Source organism: Empidonax traillii, unplaced genomic scaffold (assembly GCF_003031625.1).
Source record: "Empidonax traillii isolate 1590-97213 ecotype Southwest subspecies unplaced genomic scaffold, ASM303162v1 scaffold872:size346822, whole genome shotgun sequence".
Lineage (NCBI taxonomy): Eukaryota > Metazoa > Chordata > Aves > Passeriformes > Tyrannidae > Empidonax > Empidonax traillii.
The window spans coordinates 104,082-128,517 of record NW_020956065.1 but is presented as its reverse complement, the minus strand read 5'-3'; the positions used below and the strand labels follow the sequence as shown (position 1 = coordinate 128,517).

Sequence of the window (24,436 nt, the reverse complement as noted above, 5' to 3'; positions counted from 1 at the left end):
TAATAAATAATTAAATACAGACAAGCTGCCTTAACGCACTTCAGGTTTCTTACCAGGACGTTGCTCTTATCACATCTGATGTCTTGCAGTTCACTGGAACTGTATGAAATGCAAAGGCAACAAACAAACTATGGAAAACGTTTGAAAGTAACATCCCAGTGACAGTAGATAAGGTACTTACCAACAGGTATTGCTTTCCCTTCTGTGGTGGATTGTGGTTTAGCCTTCTGATGCTTTATCTTTTTGTTTATAAAAACAGAGCAACTCGCTCCACTAAAAATGGCTGCACTGCTTAGCCAGCAAAACCATGCTAGAGACTAAGCTGTAGTAGGTTATAAAAAAAAAAATCAAACTAAAAAAAAAAAGAAAAAGAGAGCAACCGTCCTTGCATGAAACTGAAAATATCCATGCTGGCTCCTTCAATCATGGAGCTACCCTGCAAGCTGCTGCTGCAATACAAGTGCCTGCAGTAAAGGTCCTGCCACGTTCTTCCCTCCTGCATCGGTTTTCAGCCACAAGAGCTCAGAACAGGCTAGCAAACACACTCCTTCCCAAGTGAAAGCTCTAATTTCTTCTTCTGCAGTGAAATCAACCAACTTTCTATGCTACAGAGTGAGTGACAGTAATGTCAGCCAATCAGCTTGAGTTTTCCACAAAAATCACCCCTTAATTCATTCAAAATCAGGTCATATGACACTATTTGAAATGCTATTGGCTTAGGAGGAACACAGCATTTTAGCCTAATCAGGATAAGGCCACCCATCTAAGCCTCCCTAGGCTGAAGCCACCTTGACTCTAGGCAGGCTGGGGATAGGGAAAGAAGAATGCAGACCTACCAGAGCCTCCCAGCTGTTAAAGGGCCGGAGCGCGATTATCTTCTGAGCCTTTTTCTGAGAACACTGGGGGATCAAAGTCAGTTCACCCGGGGAAGCATCCTGCAGGAAGCTGAGGATTTTCACTTTGTAGCCATCCTCCATCACTTCATCACCGCCGCCGTAGTCCTCGTCGAGGGAGCTACCACCGTCTTCGGAAGCCGACTCATCCTCCGAGCCCTGTGTTTCTCTTTCAGTATTCCAAATGCTCCTTTTGCTTTTGTCCTTTTTCTGAAAGCCATTCTGCTCTTTCTCACGTTTCTGCTTTGTCTTCTCTTTGCTCTTGTCACTTGTGCTCTTGGTAGAGGCTTTGGTCAAGTTAGAAGTTTTTCTTCTGAGAGAAAATCCCATTTCTGTGCATGCAATATGAAAGGCAACAAGTCAATGCATACTGGTTAAGGGAGAATGAAAACCCACTCTGTTCTTCCAATATAAAACCTATAAGACACAATTCTAGTATTTCATACACAAGAGCTCAACAGCAGGTGTTACTGAGAGAAAAGCAAGTCTTTATAAAAAAAAGCAAGTCTGTATAAAACATGTCAGTAGATCCAACTGTGAGTATAAGCAACACTCATTTGTATAATGCTCAACTAGCAGAAGGTTTTAAGCAACTATCTTAAAATACAGATGACCAATGTTATGTAATATTTGTGAGCTTTAGAAGTAAGAGCAAAGAGTTAAGAACTCTGATGTATCACAAGGATAAGATACTGGTCACACTGCACACAACTGCAGAGATATTAATTCTGTTGATTTGACAAAAGCCTTCTTTCATGATGAAAATTATATATTTTTTCAATATTAATGCATTGTAGTACAGTATTAGAGGTGGGACAATGAAAACATACACTTGTTAAGGAAACTCAAAGAATGAGGTATTGCTGACCAAAATAACCCTGCTGTCTTAAAATAAGACAGAAGTTATTTAACATATTTAACTGAACATGAGCAAGTAGTTTTCAGAAGTGATTAGTCTGGGTTTTTCTTCCCTCATGGGAAGAGAGCAGTTGAAGTTTCTCATCTGCCCAATCCCAGCTTGCTGCTGGTTGATTCCAACCCTGATGTCTACCTCTTCAGAAGCAGCAGTAAGGAGACAACTTCATGCATACTGACAGCTCTCTCCACTTCCAAAAAAGAACACTGCCCTACCCCAACTACACTTAAATAGCTGATACAGCAAAACACATACATGTCTGACAGCTGTCTTACACACTGAAATGCACTCAACTCATTAAATAGTATTTAAGTTCTAACTTGCAGATTTACTTGGAATGACTGTTTTTGCTCCCTGCCACATCTAAAGCAGTGGTATTTACAAATGAGTTGTATAATTTAAGGCCTATTTCTAGTATTTTTCTCTCCCAGAATATATTTTAAAAGGATAAAATGGCACGTCACTTGTCATCTATGCAGTTATTTGCAGTTACTGATTCAGAAATCGGTAATTTACAAATTACTCCACTTAAAAAACAAACTTATTTTTAAACAAGCAGGAAGGGGGCAGGTGTCAGCTTTGACACATTTCAAAATACATTAGGTAATCACAACTTTTTATGAATATCTGTATTAGCAGGGCAAAGACATTTATCTATACTTACAGAGTAAAAGATCAAAATACAGAAAAATTGAGTTTCCTTCTCCTATCCTGCCCATAATACTAACTTCAAGTGTAAGTGCAAGTTTCCAGGCACGGTGATGTCAGGACTGTCATCACTGGACATTAAAAAATATTTGCATCACAAGTCTGTTTTGTCTTGGAATAAAATGGATTATAAATCTTTCTTTACCCTCATCATCTGCAAATATTGTCAGGGCCTCCAGTGCTTCATCATACACCCAGTTATGTTCCTCAAGTGCTTCTCTCAATTCCTAGTAAAAAAAATAAGATATTTTGTATTGTGGTGAGAAAAGCACAAGCTAAATTTCTCTGCCTAATAACATTAGGCAAAGAAAACCCCTGCAAGTCACATGATTCAAAATAAAGGAAATGCAAAGCAGAAAACCCCTCAGTTTCTCCTTACACACTCAGTGTAGGCAGAGCTGCACTCCACTTTCGAAAAGTGTAAGAATACACAAACATCCTTTGCTTCCAACAATTTAAAGCACAGTATTGAAGGGCCCTCACCAGTTGCTGACTATCATCAGGTATTAAAGTAATACAAAGTGCACAATGTATCTAGTGGTCCCAGGTGGGGGGGAAGAATGCATGCCAGAGAGAGGGATAATTTCCCCACGCATACTTATAAAAGGTCATCAAATTTGACTACAGCAGGTTGTCACAGGTCCAGAAAAGAAGGATAAGAAGTTCCATATAGTCCCAACCACATGCAACTGCTCTCAGCTGAGGACATGTTATATTCCAAAAGCAGCAAAGGCTTTCCTACCCTGGGCTCTTTGCAAGAGTGCTGCTGGTGTAAGAACTGTTTCATTAGGCCTATCAATAGCTGCAATTTTCTTACAAAGTCAAAACCTGAGGTGCCATCAGGAAACAGGAGCTCACCTCCTTATCCAATCCAGGGAATATCTTTTGAAGCCTCTTCACAAGCATCTCTTGCCTCTCCCATTGTCTTTGGGGTTCTGAGTCATCAAGCTACATTAAAAAAAGAAATCTGTTAGGCTGAATATAAATTACAAGTATAGAAACACAAGAAAACCTAATCAATATTGCCTATCCTTAAAGAGGTGCTCTAAATGACAAAAGTAGTTAAGATGAATTTAAGCTGAAATGACTCCTCATACCTAGTTAATGATCAAAATAAGACCAAAAACTTCATATGTCTAGAAACTGCCTTCAGTCATGAAAAACTGGCTCTCTACTTGATAAGCACACACAGTGCAGGTTATACACAAAAATGTAAATAATTTAGAACTATCTAGTTTGTGTTTCTCTAAAATCAGAAGTTATTAGTAATTCTGGATGATATTTAAAGCAGAAGATGGCAAAGTTGATAGATTAGATTACCAAGTATGCAGTATTTAACACATGAAAGCCTACAAACATGTCAAATGGTGTGTTTATAGTGAGATTTCAGGTAAAAAAATCCAAAAATATTATGTCATAGCATCATGAAGTCACATCAAAAGCTGGCAAAAGTTTTCATCAACAATAGCTTCACTAACAGCTACTACCAGCCTGCAAAACGGGAGGTTTCTTACAAACAAGTGCCAATACTTCCACACGCCACAAGCTGCTCCATTTTGTATTCACCACAAAGAACTACACAAGTTTCTTCATAGAGTTTTGAATGCAAAGTGGTTACAGATCTACTCATCTACAGCAGATACACCAACAGGTTTGATCAATATTTACTTTGCTGAACGGTGCTATTCCCTGAAAGAGCACAGACCAGATCACTCAGAAGCACTCTGGGTAAGAGAGGACATTATTCCTTTCCTCAGTGAGCCTACAATGCCATTAAGAGTGCAGCTACAAAGTATGCTCTAGTCTTAGGAACTACAGGCAAAAGCAAGAGAAAGGAAAAGCATCCTGAAAGTTGTCTCACTATAGTTCTCTATAATGAGTTCTAAAAACCCATGTTCCGGATTTGTTTTTTCCAATCCTTCCCCTTTTAATTGTCATAAAACTGTTAAGAACAGAAATCACACCAGGATCATGACATAGTTCCTATTTATTAGCAGAGGTCAAAGTAATCATTCCTTTCAATGTAATCACTATTTTTAAAGATTTCCCTAAGTCACAGTTTCAAATATATATATATATAAGCAACATTTCCTCTATAAGAGAGTAACAGTAGCAACAGATATTAACTTGATCTGTTTGAAGAAACATAAGGAATAACCTGACCAGTCAAAGTGATCCATATCCTGTAATTCCCACTGACATTGGCAAAAACTGAATGGTACTCAGCACCTCACATACTGCTATCTGCCATCAAACACTTCCACCGAAGCAGGGAAATGAGTACTGTGATAAAGTCCAACAGCACTAAGGAACAAAGCAGGTAAACCCACTCAGAATGGCAAGAATAAGGAAGTAGAAAAACCTCATTCAGATCGCAAGATCTGAATTTGACCTGATTTTCTGGTAAGAGACAGACCAAGTCAGGTAGTTGCATTTATTTTACAATGAACAGAGAGAAAAAACCCACAGTACTTACATAACTAGCTTTTGACTTCTTTGCAACTTGCTCCTTTCTGGTTTTGCAATTTGTGGGAGAATCTCTTACTTTCCTTTTACCAGAGACAGCTTCAAAAAGAATTGAGACAGAAAGCAAGAATTAATTATTTTCACTATGTTTACCCCAAAACAGTAGTATAATTATCAAGCCCCAACACTGTAGTACCTATTAATGACCTGCACTATGTGTTTATCAGTCTCCATGATAGTTTCCTACTATAGTTCACAGACACACTGAAACTTGAAGCAAAGCAGCTGCTTGAAAGTACATGTTTATTTTCCTCTAAGTTTTCTTTAGTGGTTTGGCAATTAATCAAGCAGTTGCCTCTCATATATATAACAACTGAAATAGCATTTTATTATACTGGTTTTATATTTGCCACATGTTTTTGCACATAAGTTGCGTAAAGGTATATCTGTCTGATTTTATTCAAGCTTGTATTTAATCCAGGCTGAATCCCATCTGTGTGTTGGAATATGTACATCACTGACAACTTTGAAGTGCTGATGACTGATTTCTGGCTCAGGTGCACACCAAAGAGGTTACCAAACACTTGTTAACATTAAATCCAGATGCCTGAAAGAAAACTATGCATATCAAGTCTGTGATAACCTTATTACTTATGAATATGTCCATATGAGCCATAATTTTCTGACTATCTTTGGGGCCTGGTGATTATCAAGAGATTATCATCTCAGCATTGAGACCTGCCCAGCCAGGTGCATTTTCAAACTGTGCACAGCTCACAAAGGCACGAACACGTTACCGCCGTTGCTGCACAACACCTTTGCTTGAAGCAGCATTATCAGAACAAATCAGTAAAAATTCCCAGTCCATGATCTGAAACTGTACTAAGAGTAAAACATTTTTTGGAAGAGCAGCTGCCTGCAGAGCTTTCACGTCTTGATACCAGCATCTCCAGCCAACCTCCCCTCCCAGTCTGCCGCATGAGACCAGTGAACAAGCACATGTGCACACACAAAAAGCACACTTGTTTTCCCAGTCCAAAAGACTGTCTGTCTGGATGATGAAAATAGTTTTAGTTTGGAAAATTAAGTAGCCATATCTTTACACAAGAAGATATTTTGTGTAGAAATACTTTCAAAGACATTTTCTGCTGAACTCATTCACTCCAACATCAGAGATGTGACATATAAATATTTAAAACATAAATCATTTAAACATCCCACAGGCAGAAAACTATAAGCAATTCTTCCTTAAATGGTCTAGCAAGAGAGAGCAGAAAACACTACAATTTTTTTTCAAAACTCTCTGTATTTATATACGTGGGTAAAAATATCACGGAATCACAGAATAATTTGGGTTGGAAGGGAGCTTAAAGATCATCTAGTTCCAATCCTCCTGCCGTGGGCAGGGACACCTTCCACTAGATTTCTCAGAGCTCCATCCAGTCTGGTCTTGAATACTTCCAGGGATATGGCATCCATAGCTTCTCTGGGCAATCTGTTCCAGTGCCTCACCACCTTGACAATATGGCATTTCTTCCTAACATTTAAGCTAAACCTACTCTCTTTCAGTTTAAAGCCATTCTTCCTTGTCCCATCACTACGTGCCCTTGTCAAAAGTCCTTCTCCATTTTTCCGGTACGTTCCCTTCAGGTACTGGAAGGACACAACATATACCAGAGGCAATTCAAAGAAAGCATCCAGAGAACATGCCAGGTGGGTCTCCTTCACCGTTCAGACCTTGATCTTTCTGTCCAAGACCTAATTTAAACAATATCACCAGGAGAAGATATGCTTCTAGCTTAAGTCTGAGAAATGTACGATGTTCTTGACAGCACAGCTAAGACCTGTCATGCTGCTGTTGGGTCAAGGACTGGAAGCCATTGGAGGCCTCATGCTATTACTGCTTATGCTTAATTAAAACTGCATTCAGGATAGACAATTCTGAATACAACCAGTGAGCCTGTAAACCTCTTTGCCCTTAAAAAAAAAATACAAGAGCTCCATATAAGAGTACTTCAAAGACTTTCCTGCTCTTAGGTCATGGGCTGAACACTCAATAGTATTTGAAGAAAGCCCTGTTGTGAGCAATTTTAGAGGCAATTAAACTGTAACAAAGGATCTGGATAACCATGGACTCAGGAACCCATCAACACACAGAATTCATATCTAATCCTCATACCTGTAAAAAGTCTGTAATGCTTCTTGTTTTAGCTACAAATATTGATTTCAAGCTATAAATACAAGTTTGTCTTTTTGAAAGGACAGGAAAATTCAAGGATGTCTTGGTCACACTTTTTTAGCAAAGCCATGCTTCACAAGACAGCATCTCACCCTGACCTCTCACACAGTCAACATTTCACAACAAGCAAAGTATATCATAAATTGACACAGATAAGCAGATGTTCAGTAATATCTCCCTTTTTTAAAAAATGTGTCCAAAGTGAGGTGATTTATACTATCACATTCAGGCATGCTTGCTCCTAACTAAATATTTTATACAACAGCTGTGATTAGTGAGAATTTTGCTGCCAAGATTTTTCTGTGGGCTCATATCGAAAGGATGTGAAACAACATTCTTAGATCAACAAAACACGGCCAAAAGGCAAGGCCTACATACCAGAAATCAAAGTGTTTTAGTTCAAACACTGTGAACTGCGACACAGTTTAAGGATATATATTAGCCTAAATTGGTTTAATATTAATCGAAACTCTTGAAAAGTAATCAGTCTTCCAGGAAGGAATTTTCCAGGAACAGACCTACTCAGAAGTAGTGTGCTTCTCAAAAATATGCCAGCATACAAGAAATTCCATCTATAGAATCTGGCCATGTACACATATAGATAATCCCAAATGTTGGTCTGGTTGGGTTAAAAAAAAAAATCTATCAAACAACATAAACACAAAAGCAACCTTCACTAAAATTATCCTAAATGTTCTTAAAGCTCTCTGATAATGCTCAAAAATTTTTGAATTTGTACATAAAAATCAGAAGATGAAAATACAGCAAGGACAACAGGGGGAACAGAATAAGCAAAAAATTTTGTACTTTAAAAAGGGAGTAAAGGTGTTCTTCCTCAGCTTCCAAATCCATAGGATACTGCATGAAGACACATGAACCACTCATAAAAACTAAAATAATCAAGAGTGATCAAAAATAGCTTTTTTCTTTGTATCCATGAAGATCTCTCAGGAAAACCATGGACAACTGAACTGTAACCAGACGGTGGTCTGCTTTTTATAATGACATCAAAATTCACATCAACCTTCCACTTTCCCCACCAACTCAAATAAATCAGTCAAAAAGATGAGTATAAGACAATAAGATTTAATTCTGGACTTGATTAATGTCAAGAAACAAATGAAGAATTATGAGCTTTTACCACATCTAACACTTTCAACACTCCCACACCATGTGTTGGGTGTTTTGTTCTGATACCAGTATGAGACTGCACAAATTCAGGTGCAGAACAAACACCCCCTAAATAAGCTCTGAGGGTTCAACAGCATGGTTTGGGTGACATTTTGCCCGAGAACCCTGAGGATATGTCTAATGTTCAGGGTTAACAGTTCTTATTCAGAATTACAAGCAAGTCTTGAAATCAACCTGAACAGAAAACTGTGATAGGCCTTGATAAAAAAAGATCTAGTTATGAATGGATATATACTCCACTATGTTTTTTCCATACTACCAGATTTCTCACCTACAACATTCAGAATTACCGCTGCTAACCCATAAATACTTGCCTCAAGTACTGGGCAAAGAAGGAATCGGCAAGAACAGAAATCAGTTAAGGACCCATATATAAAGCAATCCTGAGCTTCACACAACAGATTCCCCATTTTGCCTTATCTATGGATTTCGGTCAACATCCTCTTCTCATCTTTCCCCTTGCAAAGCCTGTAACTTCATTTTTGTGTTATTACAATAAACGGTGTAACTTTTAGCACATAATTCACCACTTTTAAAACATCTTCCAATCAAGTTCACAAAATTAGCTACAGCTTCTGAACTTTAGTTTTTGTTTTCATTTGGTTTTTTGTTTTGTTAAACATACCTTTGTCATTGAGCTTCAAACCAGCAGCTACTGCTTCCTCCATTGTGCTTGACGAGTCTATCAACTGCAAAACAAAAAAGTCAACTGCTAAGTGGAGGAATTGAATACAGCTGAACAGAGGAAGACACTGCTGGATCAGCATGAATGAAATGCACTTTAAAAAAGCCACCCCAAATACACATGTACTATGAAATCTAAGATCAAAATCAATAGGTACCACAAAAGCTGTGTTTGGAAACACTTTAAAACACTTTAAAACATATACTGGAAAACATTTTAAATACAATCTTTTAAATACAAACTTTTTCCCTACTTCACAAACATACTGTGCAGGTTTACTTAAAAAGCTTTTTTTCAAAAACTATTCAGTGTTACTATCATAAAACAAGATGAAACAAAAAACTAATTTATTAACTCACAAAATGTCTGTATACTGTTATGTCACACTGCTCTATTTCCTGTAAGTAACATGCATGAAACTTCCAACATGCCTCAAAGTTTGTCTATACTTCCCTGCAGTCCTAGATTCTTTCTCCATCCACCTATAGTTTAAAAATAATTCTTTTTACAAATTCTACGTTGATACTTTTAGAATCCTTTTTGCAAGTGAGAGATAACTACAACAAAAACAAATGGCCTAAAGGTTTTAGATACCAAAAAAAAAAACAAAACAAAACAAAACACCAAACCAACCAAACAAACAAAAAAACACCACCACACCACAAAAAAACCCGAAGTTACAAGGAACCCTGATGCCCGAGATCTGCCAACATTTGGAAACAGCATCTTACAATTTTGCTGTGAACATACAATTTCCTTTTCAAAAGGCTCATGATTTTTCCTTAATAACCTTCAACACTTGACAGGTTTGTAAGGTTTAATCAGGACAGACTGTTCTAGATCCTTTAGATCTAGATCCTCTAGATCAATAGATTTGCCTGATATGCCTCTGTCCTCCTTCAAAAACACTGCAACTATGTAACTGTGGACAAAAACTTGCACAGCCTCAATTTCCTACAAAGTCCTGCTGATACAGTCACAAAGCAGCAGTCAGACAAGGACGCATATCATTTCTAGCTAGTTCTTCAGTGACCACAAACTGTTATCTGTCTCTGGTTCAAATAAATTCTACATACCCAAAAACTGAAAAAAATACAGTCTGGACACTTACAATAAAAATTTTATTGCAATGTTCAGGAGAAACATTCCAAAACTGCTACTTGCAACCCTTTCCTAAAGCAAAGGGAGCCTAAACATACCGCTTGATCCACTTGGAAACACAACACCCAGAAAGGAGCACCAGGAAAATGTCTGTGTTTCTTTAATGCCATTTCAACAACAAGGAAACTTAACAGATTAATTGAAACACATTTAGCTTTGAAAACTAAACTAGTGAAAACCTAGTTACAGATTAGTACTGAAAAGCAGCCTTGCTAAAAATTCATTTTACTGTACTGAGGGTATTTTACTGTAATGAGTTAACATAGTGTTCCAGTAGGTTTGTGCTGCACATTGGACAATGGTCAAGAGTACCTCACATTCACATGTCACCATAATCAGAATAAATGCGAGTAAGCTGAAACTTACGCTTTCAGCCCTCACTGGAAGTACTAAAGCCTTTGCATGTTAAGTGTCATAAATGCAGGGGTGCAATGTTTCGTCTACTGGAGAAGAAGGAAATGATTCCACTCATTCTGCCTTTAATCAGTTAGCTGCACTTGGGCAATGGCAGTTATCAACAAAACCAGCTATAATTAAGCTTAAATGTCACAACATAAAGAAATAATAGAAAAATATTCTATACACTGAAAGAACCAACTGTTGTTGAACTTACTCAAGGGTATTTATATAAAGTGTCTGGGTATATATTCTACTTTTTTACGTATCTGAGTGCCCATGTACGCACTCACATGTACTTGGAGGCATTACATGGCTGTACTTCCCCTAAAATATGTTACTTTTATACACCCTTTTGATACCAAAACAACAATTAAGACTTGTACTGTGTTTGAGTGGCAAGGTTTGATAGCAGAGCAGCTATAGGGGTGTCTTCTGCGAGGAGCTGCCAGAAGCTGCCCCCATGTCCGACAGAGCCAATGCCAGTTGGCTCCAAGACAGACCCACCACTGGCCAAGGCTGAGTCCATCAGTGACAGTGGCAGCACCTCTGGATAACAGAGAAAGGGGAGGGGAGGAGGCAGCACAGAGGGACAAATGTACCAGGAGAGGAGGGAGAATTCATGAGAGAAACAGCCCTTCAGACACCAAGGTCTGTGAAGGAGGGGGAGGATGTGCTCCAGGCACCAGAGCAGATCCCTCTGCAGCCGGTGGTGCAGACCATGGTGAGGCAGCTGTGCCCCTGCAGCCCATCAAGGTCCATGGTGAAGCAGAGATCCATCTGCAGTCAGTGGAAGACCCCACACCAGAGCAGGTGGGTGCCGGAAGGAAGCTGTTACCCCATGGGATGCCCATGCTGGAAGCTGGCTCCTGACAGGACCTGTGGACCCACAGAGAGAGGAGCCCGTGCCAGAGCAGGTTTGCTAGCAGGACTTGTGACCCTGTGGAAGGGACCCACACTGGAACAGTTTGTGACTGAAGGTCTGTACCCTTTGGAGAGGGACCCACATCCGAGCAGAGGAAGAGTGTGAGGAGCACCCCTGCTGAGGAGGAAGGAGCAGTAGAGACATGTGATGAACTGATGGCAGTCCCTGTGCTCCGCTCCCCTATGTGGGGGCAGCAGGTAGAGAAATATAAGCAATAAAGTTAAGTCCAGGAATAAGGGAGGAATAGGGGGAAGGTGTTTTAAGTTTGGGTTTATTTCTGTTATCCTAGTCTGATCTGATTGGTAATAAATTAATTTTCCAGAAGTTGAGTCTGTTTTGCCCAGAACAGTGAGTGATCTCTCCCTGTCCATATCTTGATCCATGAGCCTTTCGCTCTATTCTCTCCGCTGTCCAGTTGAGGAAACGAGTGACAGAGCAGCCTTGGTGGGCACCTGGCATTCAGACAGGGTCAACCCACCACAAGGCTGTTCCCTGTAATAAAGCCACAGCCTTGAAAATACAGCTTATGAAACAGTCAAAATAAGTCAAAGAACTGAGCATTATTACTTTTAGTAATTCTTGGTCACTTCTTTGGGGAAAAAGTTCCTTCAGTGTTTGCAGCTTCGAGTCTCTGACGTCTTCCTCTACATCCTTCTTCACAGCTGGTTGCTGATCTCCACCATTTAAAAATGCCATCTTAGGCAGTTCATCTTCAGACTGTTCATCATCATCAGACTGATCAGAGCTACAATGTACAGGTGAAGAAAATAAAGAATTAAAATTTATTTTTGATTATGAATGCTTTACCCTACCAGAACATTACTGTAAGCTAAAACCAACAGATTGCGCAAAATGTGTTTGAATGCATTCAGCAACACTGAATCAACTTGTACCCAAAGTGATATCTCCATTCAGAACAAAGTAAGGCACGTATTAAGTACAGTCTTCTCTTATCACTAAACACACTTCAACTTAGCAAAGGGAAGAAGAAAGGGGGAACAGATGAGGGAAATACTATGACTTACCCTAATACTGTGCTATAAAAGGTTACTTGCCAATTTAGCAACAATTACCTTAATATATTTCATCATTTCAGCTACCTGAATTACATCAGTCTACCTCAATTTTGTCTCAAAGTCTTGCTAGTGTTTATTTGCCCAACAGATAAACAGATGTGGATTACAATCTTTGCAAACACTTTCCAGATGCAGCATCAACTCTGTTCTAGTTCTCAGCTCACTGAGAAAGAAAATTCAAAAGATCCTTATGCAGCATCTTAAACATATAAACATGGCAAGAGCCTTTCTGGAAAAAAAAACAAAAACAAAACAAAACACCACCACAACAAACAAACAAACAAACCCCACCAAAACCACAACGCAACAGAATTTACTGGAAGATTTATTGTTAGCACTAACCTGCAGGAAAAGCAATCCTATGTATCTTTAACAATATGCAGTTGCACAGATGAGACTGAACAGAAGCACAGGTCTCGCATCCTACATCTTTCCACAGACACATAAGAATCTCCTTTTGTAATGAAAATTAATTGAACTGTATGGAGTTGGTCATTTCATAAGGATTTCACCATCAGAAAGGTTTGCCTGCAGGTGTCTCTACACAGTAGAAGACTAAAAATAAACCTGTTTTTTCTCACTCTATCTTTCTTAAGCAGTTGCAACAGGCAGATTGCAACACAATTCTGGAAAAAATACTAACATGCCACTCACATAACAGATACACACAGAGAACTGTTCATCATAGAATCCCTTTCTCCCCATTCAAAAGGCATGCACAGCTACATGGGCTCTCTGTTGGGCCTCTTAAGAGTAAGAAAATAAGAATAACCCAAATTCTTCTTCAGCCCACCAAGCATCAAACTATAACCCTCAAAAGGTGAATCCCACTTCCACTTTAAAAACGTCTTAATGAAATGTCATATTAAACTTCTGTTGGCATATTTCTCATCTTTTTGCATTGATAGGGAAAGTTTCTTTAAAAAATGCATTAAAAAAAAATCAATCCAATGATTGATGAAAATTCTAACACTGCAATTATCCTATCCATTCCTGTTAGGGAATAACATCTAGATACTTGTCAACAAAGCCAGGGTTGCACACATCAAAAATCTCATCCTCTCTGTACAGTCACATTCTTAGCAAGCATGAAGAAACATTCATTTAATTGCTAAACGACTCAGATCCCAAAACCTTGTGTTAGAGTTCTGCTTTTAATTCAACAGAGTCCAGACAGTGACTCTGGCAAAAGTTTGCAGCACACTTCCTTCTAGGAAAGACATGCTTTCTTAGTTTAAACATTCTGCTTTCTGTTCTAGTCCTTGTTCAGAATTAGGGAATTGGGATTCAGAATTGGGATACTCCACAAAAACAAACAAAAAGAAATCACAAAACCTCCAAACACTAGGTAGTACATGCACTAAAATGCACAATGCAAAGACATTCAAATGACCAATTATGTCCAAAACCAGGGTAAATTCAGCACAAGCCAGAGCTCCTAAGCCTGGGCAGATCTAAGCTAACTCCTGCCACACTCTCACGTTGCCTGTTAAATCGATCAGAACGGTCACTTGTCAGACAGCTTAGTGGATTCCATACACATCAATTAGGATCTGAGACAACACACAGAGACAAAGTGTTGGACACTGGCGTGCCTGGTGCACGTGAGGCTAGTGGGCACACAGGAATGCTGAAGAGTAGCAGAGGACAAAGCTTTATGTTCATCAATCCCGCTAGGAGTCACTTGGCTGTCTCTCACTCCCAGCAATTGCAATACAACATAGGAATAGCAAGCTGTGGCTCTGCAAGTTGGATCCTGCAAAGCTTATCAGCATTGGCTCCACACGGTACGAAACCACTCATCTTGCTCCCAGATGGGCTGGATCCCAGGAGCAGTGCAACTACATTTACACAGCACTGCACACAAGCCAATGTGGTGCATGCAACTAGCTGGCCATATCTGCATCCTGGCACAACCTACCACTTAAACCACAAACAGCAGCTCACTCTGCTAACTGCTATTTTTTTTTTTCTCCTTCTCAAGCAGCTGCCCCAAGTTGAAACTTCAGGGAAGATGCATTAAAAAGAAAATTAGAAAAAAACCAAAGAATTTCAGACAATAGCAGCAGGAAAAGACATTATTTCATTTCTGCTAACAAGTCTCAGTAGCTCCATGCTCTGTGTAGGATTGAAAATCTGACAAGAGACTGCACCTGTTAAGGCTGTGATTCCCATAAAAGTTTTCTGTAGATTAGTTCAACCAGACTATCAAAAAAAGCAGGCCAAGTCATCTTGTTTTGCTTGGCACTGGAACATTTAAGGCACACAGGCGATTCCCACACAGACATATAACTAGCATGGGTTTCTTTAAAGCATTCCAAATGGTTGCAGGTGTCTGTCTGCATCTTGTCTCACCTGCCCTCTCCTTGCTGCCTTTTCAGCACACACACAACTGACTCCTGCACAGTGACTCTTCTCTCCCAGAACACTCAGAAATATAAATTTCCAAATCACTTATGAAAAATTATTTCACTAAGCACAGCAAACACAGTATGCAACTAAAATTTACCTCAGGAACTGATACTACACATCAAAGCTCTACTGGCTTTCCTGTCCTGTCAGTTTCATTAAAAAAAAAAAAAAAAAGAAAGAAAGAAAAAATTAAGGAAGAAGCTAAAATCAACTCCAACAGTTTAAAATTAATAAAGCAAATATTTTATGGTTAAGCTCTCAAGAGGATTGCAAAGGGGAAAACATACAAACTTATAAATGCACAAACATCACACTCGTTATTCAACATCACAGAACTCCTCCTTTTGAGAAAATGCCTTAGCTAGATATTTGTTCCTTGAAAATCCAGCAGGGTTTAGTTAGAGGCAGGTAAATCACAAAGGAGTAAACCAGAAGCTAAGCTACCCTCTGATTTTCAGTTCTGTATTTCAACTTAGAACGCCAGATCAGGTTGCACAACAGAAGCCTGGTTTAAAGCATACATTACGGCCACGTCTCTCCTCAGAGCCTTGTTTTCTTTCGCAGCACTGAAGTTTCTTGGTTCTTCGTCTTCACTATCTGAAGATGTGTCTAGGAACTGCACCCCTCGATGATGCTTGAAATAGGATTGTTTCTTTGTCCTCTGAGCTTCGGGAGTTTCTGGGATGGTGGGATACTCTGTGCAAGGCATTTCAATAGGAGAAAAAACAGAAGATAATGACTTATAACTTTAAATATTTATTTGTACCTAAAACATCAGCTGTTATTTCTTCTGTAGACACACCAGTCACTCAAACAGAACTCACATCCTTATCCTGTAAGCTGTATTCCTAACAGTGATAACTTACCTGGAAAAGGGTCTTCAGCCCTCTTACATCAAACAAATAATTTTTATACCATGTAGTTTAAGAGAACACTTATTTTAGGTTAATAACTACAGATAAATACATATTTATTCTGGAGCAGATCCCTCTGAACTACTTCCAAGATGATCAGGACATGGATAGAAACATAGGCATACGAATGATGAGAGAAAGACTGATGCATGGAGCAGAGAACACAACAGCTGAACACAACAGCACAAAAGAGAGCATTTTCTGCACGAAAGAAATCTTGCAGAAAATAAATTTAAAATAACGCACTGTGGCAGCATTGAATGGGTAAAAAAGATAAATCCTAGAATTACAAGTATTTTATTAACACAAGAAACTAAAAGGCTTTGTGAGGGAAAGGTATTTAATGAAACAAAAGAGATATGATACCAAATGTTACAGAGTGCACTACTGCAAAGGAAGAAAATAAAGCTCCATAAAAATGGAGCTTAACAGTGGTTAAAGAGATGGGCGTGAGTGTAACTTGAACTTAGTATCCATGAGGAAAGGTAAATAAGGGTTCAATACCAATTCAGAAGAGCAATCATTGAAGCCTTAAGACCTAAGGTTGTTAAAGAAACTTCCCTGTTGGACCACCCATGAGCCACCCTGACAGTTACTCTCACACCCTCTGAGCTGGGACCGAGGCTCCTTCACAGCTACACACCCCACACTCACAGTCAGACCACGTTTCCCACAGCAGAGTCTCAGACATACAGATCCTTAATATAATTTCATCACAGTGCAATAACAGAATAACAGCTCAAACTGGTGTCTCCAAAGAGAAACCCTGATCCAGGGTTTTTATACCCTTACAGTCTAAGGGTCAGGAAGTCTGGAGTCAGCTCTGCTGTGTCCCTCAGTGTCCAGTCACCTGGCCAGTGCCACAGGTCCCCAGGCCCTTTGATAAGCAAAGGGTTGGCAGGTCATGGCCTCTTGCCTGGGGTTCCTACCCCCAGAGCTCTCAGTGGGTCTCCTGGCATGCACCTGCACCCAAGATCCCTATACTGAATGGATTCCTCAAGGAGGTCACCTTAGCTATGCACAGGAAAAACCCAGGATAAGGGGCAGGAGAGCCAGCTAAAAAAACTCCTGGCAAAGTTGTGTTTTAATACTACAACTGTCAGTGTAAGTCCTCACATAGAAGGATTTTAAATCCTCACAATGCAAATACAGCACCATAGGTATCCTCCCCCCTCTTAACACACCCATCCTGCTAACTCTGGAACCACAATTTCTGCTGGAAATAAAAGTAGTTTCTTCTGAATCCCTTCCCTCATATAGAAACTCACTGAATCAAATGACTACAGGCTGTAACATTAGTTTTCAAAGCTGATTTGCCAGCAGACACTAGACACAAATGAAGCTAGAATAAATTAATCATATGATCAAATGCAGAAATGAGCTACAGAGTGTCTAATTCCTTCATCTGTGATAAAAGGCCTCAATTTTAATTGAATTATCATAAAAATCTAAAGCTTTTCCATCACTTTCAAAACACAACAGAGGATTATGGAAATGATTTTTAGAAGGGGTAAAAGTCTCACTTTGCAAATTAATCTTGTTATCTTGAAAAGTTCATACACATGTATGTGTATGTAAACTCAGGAATGCCTAAAAATTATTAGTTCTGAAGCAGTAATATACCATCCCAAGACAGATCTCCCTGCATCCAAGACCAACATGTTGGCAATAGAAGCTTCCTCAGCAGTACCTTCTTCTCTCTCTCCATTTTTGGAAGATGTGTTGTCCTTGATGTAGTTGCTTCATCTGAAAACCATTTAAGTTTTTAGATGAAGACAGGAGAAGAGCAAGAGAGACCTTTGGGAATGTTATAAAGCTGGGTTAGCAAAGCAAGGGCTATCACAATAGGACAGAAATACAAGATGCATAAAAAGATGTGAATGAAAATACCAAAACAGAGCTATAAGAAGCATGAGAAATTCACATCTATACTGAATTAACAGAATTGATAGAGCCAGTTTTCACGACCTTTTCCTTGTAGTTTAGACTTCATTCCAAACATATTCCTCCTGCAAGTAGTATGACATGGAAATGACAGGTGCCCATGACAACTTTGCTAAGAAGCATCTACTTCTAAGAAGTGGATTTTAAAACAAAACAAAAACACGAGAAAATTTTACAAAAATAGTATGGTTTAAAAAAATTATTTTATTCTTTACAGTATAAAGGTTTATATTTAAATAAAACTAATATTTACTGTTTTACTCAGTGATTTCTCATTTTATTTTTACTTTATTTAGCAATCACTGTCCAGTCTTCGTGACAGCTCCTGACTATACCTATAAAATACTGAGTGGCCTGGGGGGAAAAAAAAAAAAAAGTATTCTTGCTCTCAAAAGATCCAATACTTCCTTCTCCCCTCCTCCACGAACAGTATCCTTTATTAAGGGGGGGAAGCAGAAATCACCCATGTAATAAGAAGTCTTCATATTTAGAGCAAATTATAACCCTGTAAAATAGTAACAGACTAAAGTTATTGCCACAACATGTAATTATGGGAGGCAGAATTTTCTGATTCTAGGCAGTTAAAAAGAACTGTTAAGGAATGCCTGCAATCATAAGACCGGTATTTGACTCTGAGGCCAGAAATAAGAACATATGGAAGTATCCCTACATGTAGGCATTAACATCAAAACCAAATCCCAACAACAACCCATTTTTGCTATCACAAGAAGAGAATAAACTGCTCTGTAATTCTAAACACAACCTCCTATTCAAGCCATCCATCACACTCCAAGAAAGCCAGCTCGTTCTCTCTCTAGTAAGCACAGAAGAGTGGTAATACTTAGAGGCTTACCACATTTACTAACACTGGCCAACAAACATAGTCAAATGGAAAGTAACTTCCACCTAGTTTTGGAAAGTAGTATCAAGCATATGCTGCTCAAGTTTACAAGCTAAAAAATACTCCGTTTTCAAAGGAAAGCCTTTTTTATAGGCTAAAATAATCCTAAATAGCAGTCTTACTCTAAGGTGTTTCTTGAACATGCCCTTTAAAAATTATTACTTCAACATATCTTCCCATGAATCCTCAGAAAAGGTCACTACTTACTGCAGTCATCACTTTTTTCCAGAAATACTTTAAGTAGGATTATACTCTACGAACTGAGACATAGGCAAAAGACAAGACTTCCTCAGACCATAAAGGAAATGACAACAGATGAGAACAAAAAACTGCAGTCCCAGTGAACTCTCAGCATTATAACCTCAAAGTGCAGTCATTTGGGACACACATTCAAATAGTATGGAGAGGATATCAACAAAATCAACCATCAATAACAGTATTATATACTGTAGTTTAATTTAATCCACAACTTTTATTTTAATTCATTTTTGAAGTTTTGTAAGCATGCTTTTTGAGATTCGAGTACAAATCTCATTTTGAAAATAATGACAGTAATTATTCTAATTTGTATAGTTTTAATAGAGTTCTGCTCTATTTCTACAACTGCAATAATTTCATTATCATAGTACACCAGCCTATTTGCATAAAACACTACATTGAAAACGTCTAAATGAAAACTAAGAAGATGCTTCACTGTTTTCTTAACAGACTAAGATTAGTATTACTGAATAGTTTGGTTAATTTGTATAGAAAATGGTAATAAGTCACTCCAATGTGTTTTTCCAACTCTTTACAGATGGCTCTCAGATATAATTTGATAACTGTCCCTACACTTGGTTTATACCACTCAGTTACGTGGTGTTCAGAATTACTGCCTACAACTTGCAAGCCTGTGCTATTTTGAATACACACAAGCGGTACAAAGATGACCAATTCTTCTGGTCATCGTGCCACAAACTGGTTATTAAAGTATAAGGTGTGTATGTTCAACACAAACCAACAAGAAGCATTACATACAGACATACCTGGGGTACAGAACAATCTACCAAATCTACTAAGATTTGTTCTGGGAAAACAAAACTAAAAAAAAAGTAGTTAAAAAGATAATAGTGTTTCAAGACACAACAGACATCACTTGACTATTTTTTTTGAAGATGAATGAAATTAAGACAACCATATCTCTTTGGTAGATGCATATTCCAGGGCACTTGACAAAAGAGAAATTAGAAGAAATCCCTAGGAAATTATAATGAACTATTTGTGCTCCTGAAGGAAAAAGTCTGATTTTAAAATTCTTTTTACGTACACAATATGATTACGTGATACCAAAAGAAATAGGACAAAAACAAAAGTCCTCAGCTATTTAACAGTTTTTTTGTTTGTATAAATGAAATAGAGAACACTCTAGAGACTCTCACTTCTCCGGGTTCTTATACCAGTATTGTGTTAATCCACTTTGTTTGTCTTCAGACAAGTAATTGTTATACTCACATGATTCACTAAGCATTAGGGCAAGTTATCTTTGGTTAACTTGGTGTTAACTGCTTCTTGTACAGAAGAACTCAATAATCTGACTTGTTTATGTATTTAGCAGTAGAGAGCACACAGAGCCATAAGCTTACCATGTCTGTACCTTTTCCATGACCCTTCAACAACACCACACAAACAAAAACCACAAAAAACAAACTAACAAAACCAACCAAAACCTAAACAACAAACCAAACAAACAGGTCTGTTTTATTTAACCCTAGGCAAGAAGAAGTCTCTCTTCCTGTCACTAGTTAGGAAACAAGAAGGACAGGCATCTGCTAATCAAATCTTGTCTCCTCTATCACATCTAAGTGCCTCACAGCCTGCAGACAAAATTTGAGTGTTTTATTTTTGGTTAACTTCTGTAAATTTAGTAAGTGTGATTTAATTTTCAAAATGGTTATCAATTCTTTTAAATAGGTTACATAACAACGACAATAAGTGGGGGAAAAAAGTCACTAAACCATTCCATCTTCTTTAAATGCTCAGTATCTGTAGATGAAGCATTTGTAAATGCAAAGCATTACTAATTACATCTCAATTTTAAATGTTAATTAGTGCCCTGATTCCAGCATCTGCATCCATGGACTCTCATTTCAGAAGGACATTTACTGTAACTTTGCCTGAACTTGTACTCTACTGTGTTTTACTGTCAGCCACACCATCTCCTATAGTTTCCGTCACAACTACTCAGCCTTACACTACAGTTCATCTTATAGGCTGCCCTTTATCTTTCATTATCTTATATCTTAACTCATGGATATCACATCCCTTCTCCTCCACCCCTGTTGAATCTAAGCCAAGGGACACTAGTATTTTGAAAAACGGCAAGCTCCAAAGTTTGTTGGCAGCTGTGGTCTACCTACATGCTTACACTGACAAAGTCCAGAGGCAGATTAAAGGAAGAAATACAATATTAAAATAAAATAAACCGCTAAGACAAGTAAGCCACAGAACAAGCAGTACCATCCTTTACTTCACAACTACACTCACAGCTCAAGAAGGGTCCCTCCGCTCAGTAACTCCTAAATGACACAAGACAGTGATTTATCTCAAACAGGAAGACAACACCTCTTCCAAAGGGCACTTCTGCCCATTTTTCCATATAACCACTGCGAAGCACACACATGCAGAAGCCAGAACTAACAGTTGCTTGCTTTTTCTGTTAAGTTCTCCCTGTCACCAAAACATTATTTTGTTAGTGGACATGCAACTCAACTGCAGACTGGCAACTCTCAAGCTAAGACTTAGAGGTTTTACATGTTTTTTTGTTTGTTTTTTTTTTTTTTTTTAACATAAAACATCAACTGATACTTACTAGCGTAAACACAGAGCACTCCAGTCAACTGAAAACAACCAATGTGCACAAAACCAAAATTCATGGAAGGGTAAATATCCATCTACTGTAATTCTGACTTGGCTCAGCTTTACAAGAGGAACTTCTCCTTGCACATGAAAGGTCCCCTGTTATCACAAAGATAAGGTATTACGATAAGCTGCCTTCCATCAAGAAAGTCCTGTGCAAAACAAATGTAGTTGAACAACGTCAAGGGATATTGTTCCATTTCTGAGTAAATACACAGTCAGAGCCTGTTTGCTCTCTCCAATAAAACTTGTATCTTGACCACCATATCAGAAGTTATATGAACTGTCCGAGAAGTATCAAATCATCAGCAGCAAACAATGTCTGTTCTCCCAGTCTTACTCCTTCAGTAACAAAAAAGCTGCTGGTGAATGTGATTACACAGTCAGCAGCCATTTCGGTTGTTTATTAGGATTAGCCAACGAATCCCAGTGGGAACAGCACACCTCTAGTGCACAGGCCAAAGGAAACCAATAAACTCCACAAGCAAGTTTTTCACATTTCCACAAAGACCCCAAGCTTCTGCCCAAAAAGAGGATGCACACACTATGAAACTATTATCACACTCAGCTTGTAAGAATCAGTAGCAGCTTTCTCAGTCCTTTACAAAACCAGGCCCAGCTGAAAACAACCCTGTTTGGTTTCTTGTATTTTCAGTTTCTTCTGTGATATTCCACATTGCTTTAGCCAAGAGCTCTACTGAAAAAGTTAAGTCTACGGTGTTGCACTTATCAGACAACTAAAAGCTATTCTTTTTCTTTGAGAACCTTGAGATGTCAGTGTAAAATAAGTATCAGTAAAGAAAGTTAATATATAGGAAAACACAACTTCAACATTTAATTTGAATCTTATTTACTCACTTGAAAAAAAGAAATAATTTCAGAAGGTTTGCCTGTAAATGCACAGGTTCAATTAGAGCAAACAATGTTACAAATGCATATACTTCAGTGGAAATTGTTGTGCACAGAGAAACACATTTGTAAAACAACCAAAGAGAAAAGAAAAAAAAAAGACAAACACCAAAACAAAAGACAATTATTTTATTCCTAGGAATTGAGTACTGATACTGCTCTCACGCTGCACGCAAAACACCTGACTCACCAGTTATGTCTGTCACATCCGAAGCCGGGGTATCTGGCCTGTTGCTGTCATCTGTAGCTTCATCCTCCTCCCCTCCAGGGGCACCGCCCGCCACAGCAGCATCAGCTGCCGCCCCTGGGGCTGCCGAAGGCGACAGCGACTCCCGCTCCGCGCCTCTCCTCTTCTCAAAGCGAAACCGGTCCAGATTGTAGAGACTCATATTCTTAACCTACTCCTCCTTGTCCGCAGGAGAGGAGACGGGCTCGGCCGGGCAGCCTCTGTGGGAAAACCCAGGGACAGAGAGAGAGCCGGCAGGGCCCATCAGACACGGATCAGGAAAACGTCGGCGAGGGGACCGGCCAGAGGGCCCCGAAGCTCCCACCGAAACGCGGGGCGAGCGGCGCTGTCAGGCATCGGGGAGGCACCTGCCCACCCACCCACACATCCACGCACCCACCGCCCTCCCTTGCTCCCCTCACGGAGCCCGGGCACCGCCGGCGGGCCCCGCACGCACCTGTCGCGCACAGCAGCCGACCCGGCGGGGCGTTGGTGGGGAACGGCGGCAGGGGCCCGGCCGTGCCCGGCGCAGGTGTTTCCCGGCCGGCGGGAGCGCGGGAAGGGCGGCAGAGCGGGCCGGGCCGTGCCGCTGGAGCACCGCGCGCTCCCCTCAGGAGCGGGGCGCGGGGATGCCGGCGCGCGGCGATGACGCCACCGCTCCCGCCCCGCCAATCGCCGCGAGCGGACGGGCCGCGCGGGCGCGTGCGCCTTCCCGCCTTTTTCCCTCGGGAGCGGCGCGAGCCGCCGCCCTGAGGGGGCGGTGGAAGCGACGGGTCCAGTTAGGGGGTAATTTGGGTTTTCCCGCAGCCTCGCGGCGCTTTGCCGCTGCCGCCGTGACAGAGCGGATTTGCACCTTCCAGCCCCTGGCCCCGCCCGGGTGCCCTTTTGATAGATAGCACACCGTTGTGTATTCGCACCCTGCCGACCCGCTCCGAAATCCAAAACTTTGGGTGGGGTACCGTGGGAAAAAAAAACAACAAAATAAAAGATCTGGAGCCCCAAAACACAGGATCATAGGATCATAGGATGTTTTGGGTTGGAAGGGACCTTAAAAGATCGTGTAGTTCTAACCCCTCTGCTGTGGGCAGGGACACCTTCCACTAGACCAGGTTGCTCAGAGCCCCATCCAGCCTGGCATTAAACACTTCCATGGATGGAGCATCCACAGCTTCTCTGGGCAACCTGTGCCAGTGCGTCACCAGCCTCACAGTAAAGAATTGCTTCCTAACATCTACTTTAAAACTACGCTCTTTCAATTTGAAACCATTCCCTCTTGTCCTGTGACTACACGCCCTTGTATGAAGTCCCTCTCCATCTTTCTTGTAATTCCCTTAAGCTACTGGAAGACCACAATTAGATCACTCTGAAGTCTTCTCCAGGCTGAACAAACCCAGTTCTCTAAGTCCTTTTTCACAGGAGGGGTCTTACATCCCTCTACCCATCTTAGTGGCCCTCCTCTGGACTTGCTCCAACAGGTCAATGTCCTCCTGTGCTGAGGATTCCAGAGCTGGATGCAGCACTCCAGGTTGGATTTCACCAGAGCAGAGTAGAAGGGGAGTTTCCCTTCCCTTGACCTGCT

The 24,436-nt window shown here is 40.0% G+C and overlaps 1 protein-coding gene across 1 annotated transcript in view; it reads right to left on the bottom strand.

Annotated features, from left to right (window-relative positions):
- SMARCAD1 (SWI/SNF-related, matrix-associated actin-dependent regulator of chromatin, subfamily a, containing DEAD/H box 1) overlaps positions 1-23,364 on the bottom strand; it is a 39,539-nt gene extending 16,175 nt beyond the window's left edge. Inside the window, exons 1-9 of the mRNA XM_027902419.1 lie at positions 23,315-23,364; positions 22,822-23,078; positions 15,590-15,764; positions 12,148-12,325; positions 9,039-9,102; positions 4,994-5,082; positions 3,376-3,465; positions 2,663-2,744; positions 837-1,225 (exon numbers count right to left, since the gene is read on the bottom strand). Coding sequence (XP_027758220.1) covers positions 837-1,225; positions 2,663-2,744; positions 3,376-3,465; positions 4,994-5,082; positions 9,039-9,102; positions 12,148-12,325; positions 15,590-15,764; positions 22,822-23,020 — 1,266 coding nt within the window. The 5' untranslated portion in view covers positions 23,021-23,078; positions 23,315-23,364. The remainder of the gene's footprint in view (positions 1-836; positions 1,226-2,662; positions 2,745-3,375; positions 3,466-4,993; positions 5,083-9,038; positions 9,103-12,147; positions 12,326-15,589; positions 15,765-22,821; positions 23,079-23,314) is intronic.
- Between the last annotated feature and the right edge of the window lie 1,072 nt (positions 23,365-24,436).